Below are 8,128 nucleotides of genomic sequence, written 5' to 3'. Positions count from 1 at the left end.
ATGGCATATCAGTCTGAGATCCTTCATGGCTCTGAAAAAAATTATTTGTGTGAACATTGTTCAAAAGCATTTTCCGGTGCTTTCCATTTAAAGACACATCTGAGAGTACATACTGGCGAGAAACCGTATTCCTGTGTTCAGTGCTCAAAAGCATTTCGCGACGCTTCCAATTTAAAAAAACATTTGAGAGTACATACTGGAGAAAAACCGTTCTCCTGCAAGCACTGCTCAAAGTCATTTTTCTGCGCTGCAGATTTGAAGACACATCTAAAAACCCATACTGGCGAGAAACCGTATTCCTGTGTTCAGTGCTTTAAAGCATTTACTGTTGCTTCCGCTTTAAAGAAACATTTGAGAGTACATACTGGAGAGAAACCGTATTCCTGTGAATATTGCTCAAAGGCATTTTCTGATGCTTCCTATTTAAAGACACATCTGAGATTACATACTGGAGAGAAACCGTATTCCTGTGTACAGTGCTCAAAAGCATTTTCTTATGCTTCCAATTTAAAGAAACATCTGAGATTACATACTGGAGAGAAACCGTATTCCTGTGAATATTGCTCAAAGGCATTTTCCAGTGCTTCCGATTTAAACAAACATCTAAGAGTACATACTGGAGAGAAACCGTATTCCTGTGTACAGTGCTCAAAAGCATTTTCTTATGCTTCCAATTTAAAGAAACATCTGAGATTACATACTGGAGAGAAACCGTATTCCTGTGAGCATTGCTCAAAGACATTTTCTGATGCTTCCGCTTTAAAGAAACATCTGAGATTACATACTGGAGAGAAACTGTATTCCTGTGTACAGTGCTCAAAGGCATTTTCTGACGCTTCCGATTTAAAGAAACATCTGAGAGTACATACTGGAGAGAAACCGTATTCCTGTTTAAAGTGCTCAAAGACATTTTCTGGTGCTTCCGATTTAAAGAAACATCTGAGAGTACATACTGGAGAGAAACCATATTCCTGTGAGCATTGCTCAAAGGCATTTTCCCTCGCTTCACACTTATTGAGTCATATGAGAACCCATACTGGCGAGAAACTGTATTCCTGTGAATAATCTTCAGTGGCATTTTGCCACGTTTCGAACTTCAAATTACATCTGAAAACCTATTATGGCAAGAAACCGTATTTCTGTAAACAATACTCAATGGCATTTTGCCACGTTGAGAACTTCAAATTACATCTGAAAACCCATTCTGGCGAGAAACCGTATTCCTGTGAATAATCTTCAATGGCATTTTGCCACGTTGAGAACTTCAAATTACATTTGAAAACCCATTCTGGCGAGGAACGAAATTACTGTGAATTACTTTCTCACACTCCAGTCGTCTCTTACCATCTTGTAATGATCGTCCCAAAAATCCTCTGGCTCTGCACCGAAAAATTGATCTTATGAAATGTCGGCAAAAAATTTTTTTGAGCAGTTTCATAAGAAAACTTAATTACGAGCTAGAAAATTGGGGAAAATTTTATTAATCTTCAATTAAAATCCAAAAACATGAACATCGAAAAAGCGTCGATCCCAAAACATCGATGTTTCTACAACATCAACATTTGTGATTTTTTTAAATCATTTTTTTATGAAAGAATTAAATTAAAAATAATAAATTTAGAAAGATTGATTCAAAAAGAAGCTCCATCCAGAACTAAACGAGCCTACTTTCCCGTATACCAGTATCGACTTTTTAGTATCTAATCAATATTCTCAAAGTTAACTAAAAAATTGCAAATTATTTCGAACATAACTTCTTAACATTTTAAGCTGACTTCTAGAAATAAAATATGACTCGCCCATCTAAAAAAATAGATATATTAAAAATAAACGAACAAATAAAGTAGCAGCACCTTTTAAGCAGAGTAACATATATATTTTTTTGCATTTTAAAAAAAATCTGTAATTGTTTTCAAAAAGAATTTAAAATAATAGGCTCATTGAAAAAAATACATATAAAAAAGTTTGTTTTTCCCTGTTTCCAAAAAATAAGTTTAAAAATTGAATAAAATAATTTTCATTATTAGAAAAGAAATCGTCTGCTATTATCTTTATGCTAAAACGTAAAGGACTCCGAATTTCTCCGTAAAAACTAAATACAAATTAAAACTTAAGTGTAAAAATAACAAATCATATGAACAATAATTATTTCACAGTAAAAACGTGGCATTGGAGTCAATCTCGTTTTGAGGTTAAGCAGTCAGATTTGGGAGTCGAAGGTTTTTAATTCAAAGACTTGGAGTCGGAATCGGTCACTTTCCCTCTAAGTTTGCAACTCTGCCAATGTTTGCGGAGTTGGACTTATTTTGAGATAAAGGAGTTGTGGTCGGAGCTCAAGACTTTAAATTTCCAAGAGTAGCGGTGTGTTATTTCCCCTCTATTCCTAAATTTTTGCCAAAGCTTCAGAATCGTGTGATCGGAGACCGACTAATTTTCGAGTACAGGAGTCTGGTTCAGAGTCGACTGCCCTAAAATCCTAAGAGTCAGGAGTCGGTAGTTGGTCATCGAACTATTTCCGAATTTCCAACAAAATTTCTTTGAAGTAAATCCGCCTTTTAGTTCAGGATCTTCATTGTCTTTATTTTCGCCATAGGCACTGATGTTATAAGATTTGAACTGTTCAAAATTGAATGAAAAACCTTTCAAATCAAAAAGATATTTTCTGTACATGCTTTTCTTCAAAAACTTTTTCCTACAAAGTTTGTTGGAAACAAATTCACCTCCAAGTTCGGGATTGCCTTGAATTTCCCAGTAGGTTTTTTTGAACTGTTCAAAATTGAAAGAAAAAATTTTCAAAGTTAAATGTGGAAATGAGGTTTCCTTGCCGAGATGTTTCGAACAAAATTTGTCTGAGTCGGAGTGTTCACTCAAAAGTTATTTGGGGGGGGGGGAAGGGGGGAGACAGACTGACAAACATTTTTCCCTATCTCAATACCATACTTTCCAATTTTTGATTTTTCTATATTTATTCAGTTATTTTATTTTTTATTGACTTTTTTTTTTGCTTTTCGTGATATTTTTAAGATGCATTAAGCCTTCTTTCATGCTTTTCTTTTCTTTCTCTGACTTTTACTTGAAAAGTAGACTACAAAAGATCACGTCTCACCATTACATCATAACAATAGTTTTAAGTGTCAAATGTGAAAAACTCTGAGCTGTCTCGGTATGACCTCAAAATGTTTAATAAAAAACCACTCTTAGAAAAGAAAAAGGATCTCATAAATGCACAAATTTATCCGGAACCTAGTTAGAGCAATCAGACATATTTTGTGTTTCTGCATTACAAAAGAAACAATTTTTCCCCACAAATTTCACGATAATTTCTAATTTTAATGGAAAACCAGTCATTTTTCCGTCATCAATGATGTCATACAATTTTTTTTTTTTTTTTTTCAGAGGAACCTACCTGCTGGAAAGCCAAAGTACAGGGATTCCCCTAGTTCTATAGCCATTGAAATTGAAACAGAATATAGCATTTGAGACCACTATTTAAAAGTAATATTTTTGTGATAATTGTAACTTGTCGGTTGAACGAAAGGAAGATAGCCATAAACATGCTGTAAAAAAGAAAAAAAAATATTGCTATGTGAATATTGAAAAAAAAAAAAAACGTTAAGTTACGCTTCAAATTTGAAAATACATTGGAGGATACATACGGAAGAAAAACCAAATTCTCTTGATTATTTTGAGATGAATTTTTCACATAAACCAAATATGACAACACATTTGAGAGTAAATACAAAAGAGAAACCAAGTACTTGTGAGCTTTGTGAAGAAACGTTTCATGACTTATACGCTTTGAAAACACATGTGAGGGTTCACACAAAAGAAAAACCATATACTTGTGATTATTGTCAGAAGACTTTTTCGCAGAGTGATAATTTGAGGGTACATTTGAGGGTGCATACAAAAGAAAAACCATATTCTTGTAAGTTTTGTAAAAAAACATTTTCTGTTAATAAAACTTTGAAAAAACACTTGAGGATGCACACAAATGAAAAACCATATGCTTGTGGTTACTGTCAGAAGACTTTTTCGCATAATTCAACTTTTAAAGGTCATTTGAGGGTGCACACTAATGAAAAACCGTACATTTGTGATTATTGTCAGAAGACTTTTTCGCATAATTCAAGTTTGAAAACACATTTGAGGGTGCACACTAAAGAAAAACCATATACTTGTGATTATTGTCAGAAGTCTTTTTCGCTGAATTCAAAGTTGACAACACATTTGAGGACACATACTAAGGAAAAACCGTATTCTTGTGAGGTTTGTAAAAAGACATTTTCTGACTGTTCAGCTTTGAAAATACATTTGAGGGTACACACGAAGGAAAAACCATATTCTTGTGATTATTGTCAGAAGTCATTCTCGCAGAGTTCAAACTTGAACAAACATTTCAGGGTACATACTAAAGAAAAAACCATATTGTTGTGATTATTGTCAGAAGTCATTTTCGCAGAGTTCAAACTTGAACAAATATTTGAGGGTACATACTAAAGAAAAAACCATATTGCTGTGATTTTTGTGAAAAAGCATTTTCTCAGAATTCGAAGATATACATACAGGGTCCATTATGAAAGTAATGAGCATTTACTGGCAAAATATATTTATTGATCGTAATTTGTACAAATATTCAATATTCTTCAAAATACATTCCTCCTGCATCAATACACTTGCGGAGACGTGTTTGCTACGCCTGAAAGGCACCCTGAAACTCTTCCAAGAATGCCTCTCAGGAACGTTGTAACATGGTGTTGGATGTTTCCCAAGGTTCCCCCACTGTTTTCCTTTCTTCTCTCTCTCTCTCTCTCTTGAGTCGCGGAAACAAAAAGAAGTCACATGAAGCTAAGTAGGGACTGTAAGGTGGTGAGGGATCACCGCGGACATCCATAACGGGGTTCGTCGGCGACCTCCTCCTGGCTCTCTTTGAATGCCTTGTGCCACTTCCCAGACTGTGATCTTGAAATGCAATCGTCCTTGAAGGTTTCTTGCAGCATCTGGAATGTTTCGGTTGCATTTTTTCCAAACTTCACGCAAAACTTTATGGCGTATTATTGTTCAAGCGAACGCTCCATTGCGTTATGTTACAAAAGTTGAAAACATTCTTCAAGCGGAGGCTCTTATCTCCGCTCACACTGCTCGAAAGCAACTGACGACTGAATGCATTGAAAGGACATATCCCGCACCACATTTCCCAGCCGGTTTTACCGTGCTGCCATCTATCGTCGCGTCATAATAACATTATGCTCATTACTTTCATAATGGACCCTTTACGTTATTCTTGTCATTTTTGTCAAAAAACCTTTTTGTGCCATTCAGCTTTGAGTAGACATTTGAGGATACACAATAAAGAAAAACCATTGTCTTATGCTCAGTGTTGGATTTACGTATAAGCTAAACAAGCTATAGCTGATGTTTGTTCGGGGACCTCATTCTTCCCCTCTCCTTCAGTTTATTCACGAAGGCTAAGCGTGGAATGATAACGTATGACCCGTAATAGACATTGAGAAGAAACTTGTAATATGTATACTAATTATAACTTTTTTTTACATTGTATTTCATTGTACATTATGAAGAAATCCATGAAACAAATTACTTCAAAATAATTTTTGTGTGTTAAAAAACTTTGCATTGTCAAATTTTTGAATAAATTTTACTTTTTTAGAGAATAAATTTTGAAATTTGAATAATTCAGGTTGTTTCTTATTAGTATGTATGAAACAGTTTCAGACTTAATTCTTAAATATTGATTAATTGTTTTATTTTATTTTATTGATTAATTTTTTTGATGAAATTATACATGCATACATGCATGCATCAATTCAAATACCTCCAAAGAGGGGACACTAGAGTGAAAAAAAAAATCTGACAAACTCTAAGTAACAGTACGGAAAAGTTGCCTTTTGTGGAGATGTTTTGTCATGCAAAAGGATTTCAACACCAAAAAATATCTTGAAGGTCCACTCGCGCCTTCTCAGAAATTCCAAAAGTGGGCTAAATTATGTTTATTTTTATTATTTTTTTATTTTTTAAAAAAAATCACATTGGGTCCAATCCGGCCAATCCTGGAACATTTTTATACGTGAGTAAAGCAGGTGGCCTGACTATACTAGTTTATGGACCAAAAAGTCAGCGATGACTGACTCAAGATGTCATGTCTCGCCACTGTTTATAACATACAATAGAAATGCAGTCGGACCTCGATATAAGGTCACCCCTCGGGACTTCACGAAACTGACCTTATAAGCGGAATGGCCTTATAACCGATTCAAATATATTTTATAACATGTGTGCAAGGAATAAACATATATGTAAGGGATAAACATTTATGCATTAATTCTTTTTAAATTTTAAAACATTCAAAAAGATCAGTAATTAGGTTAAAATAGTTTAATAGATTTGAATCAATTAAAACCTTTGGAGTCAATAACAAACTTAAGAAACTTTAAAATGATTTTTTATTACTTTCATGTAAAGTAAAGCTGCTTACAAATATGCCCGAGCAGAGAATTGATGTGCAACTTTCCTAACTTAAAATTATCATTAATACTGGACTAATAGGTTTGTTCTTTAACTTAAGCACAATGGTTTTTAATTGTTTTCTTCGGCTTCTCATGACTGGTAAAAAAATGCTATATGTACACTCTGAGTGTCTTCGTTATTGCTTTATATTTTAGTGTCACTGTCGTAATATTCACTTTCTACTGTATTCAGTGCACTACATTCTACGTTAATAGAAGGAATATGACTTTTCACTTTTTAAGTATCGTATATCGACAGAAGTGACCTTATAAGCGATAAATGTATTAAGACTTGAACATATATCCGATTAGACATAACATATAATTCCTATTCAATGAGCCGGGACTTTAGACAAATGACCTTATATCCGGGGTGACTTTATAAGCGATTAATGTATTAAGACTTGAACATATATCCGATTAGACATAACATAGAATACCTATTCAATGAGCTGGGACTTCAGTAAAGTGACCTTATATCCGGGGTGACCTTATAAGCGAGTGACCTTATATCGGGTCTGACTGTGAAATACCGTTGCAACGAACTTCAAGCTACCAATAATTTTGTTGGTTGTACAGGAATTTTCTTGTAATGGAAATTAAATGAGGTCAAAAAAAATATTTAACTGTATTGAAATTCGCTGTAACGGGACAAAAACTGGAATTGTATTGATTTACTAACTCCAGTTTTAGTGAGAAAGTAGCAAGTGATACTTTAGCGTGCAAGGAACTAAAATTATCTTACAGTTTGCACTGTAAAGGTAAGTGTTTCCTCGTGTGGGATATTGTACATTTAAGGAAGAAGAAGAAAAAAAGAAAAATAATTTGAATTTTGACCTTTTGAATTCAAAGTAAGTTTTTTGGAATCACGAGTGTGTGTGTGTATTTAGGCATGTGTTTATGTGTGTCTGGGGGTCTGTGTGCAGGTATGAGTGTGTGGGTAGTTGTGTGTGTATGTGTTTGTGTGTGTGTGCGTGTGTTTGTGTAGTTGTGCATGTATGCGCGTGTGTATAGGATATGGACGCAACCTGGAGACGGTTTTCGCTAGAGGAGCAGTATCGTGAGGAGCCGGCCGGCGGTGGTGCTGGAAAGGGTGCTGGTAGGAAAATAAAATCATATGAACGCCAAAAACTGTCAAGTGAAAACAATAAGCAATCGTGATTGCTGAAAAAAAAAAAACCTAATAAACAAAACATAGCAATATAAATTATAAACTTCGGAATACATTAGTTTGCGCTGGAAATACAGTGGAGTCCCGTTACTACGATTACCAATACAGTAGAATACCTTTATAACGCCAACCTATGTAAAGCAATTCTCTATAAACCGCACAACTTTTCTGAAGTAAACAACAGGTTTTGACGTTTGAAAAACCCCTCCCTTTTGCTTTGCAAACATAAAAATTGTTTGGCAAATTAAATTTTGAAACAGTTTTTCATCTTTCCCTCTAATTCAAAGCTTTCTTTCTTTCTTTGTTACACACAGATTGAGGTTTCTGCTATTCCTCTAAGGAAGCTCATACCTCTATTACCTACCTACTGAATCGGTAATTTACTGAATATACCTTGCCTCACGTTCAATCTTCGAGTTGAACCGAACCATTG

At 34.5% G+C, this 8,128-nt stretch overlaps 1 protein-coding gene across 1 annotated transcript; it reads left to right on the top strand.

Annotated features, from left to right (window-relative positions):
• LOC129232864 (zinc finger protein 345-like) lies at window positions 1-705 on the top strand (the record flags this gene model as incomplete). Its single annotated transcript, XM_054866964.1, has 1 exon — window positions 1-705. A coding segment is annotated over exon 1 (705 nt), but the record flags the coding sequence as incomplete, so codon positions are not given.
• Window positions 706-8,128: the final 7,423 nt, after the last annotated feature.

The sequence above is a fragment of the Uloborus diversus genome, unplaced genomic scaffold, assembly GCF_026930045.1.
Source record: "Uloborus diversus isolate 005 unplaced genomic scaffold, Udiv.v.3.1 scaffold_14, whole genome shotgun sequence".
In the NCBI taxonomy this organism is placed as follows: domain Eukaryota; kingdom Metazoa; phylum Arthropoda; class Arachnida; order Araneae; family Uloboridae; genus Uloborus; species Uloborus diversus.
The sequence above is the reverse complement of the archived record's forward strand: the minus strand, read 5'-3'. Positions and strand labels throughout refer to the sequence as shown.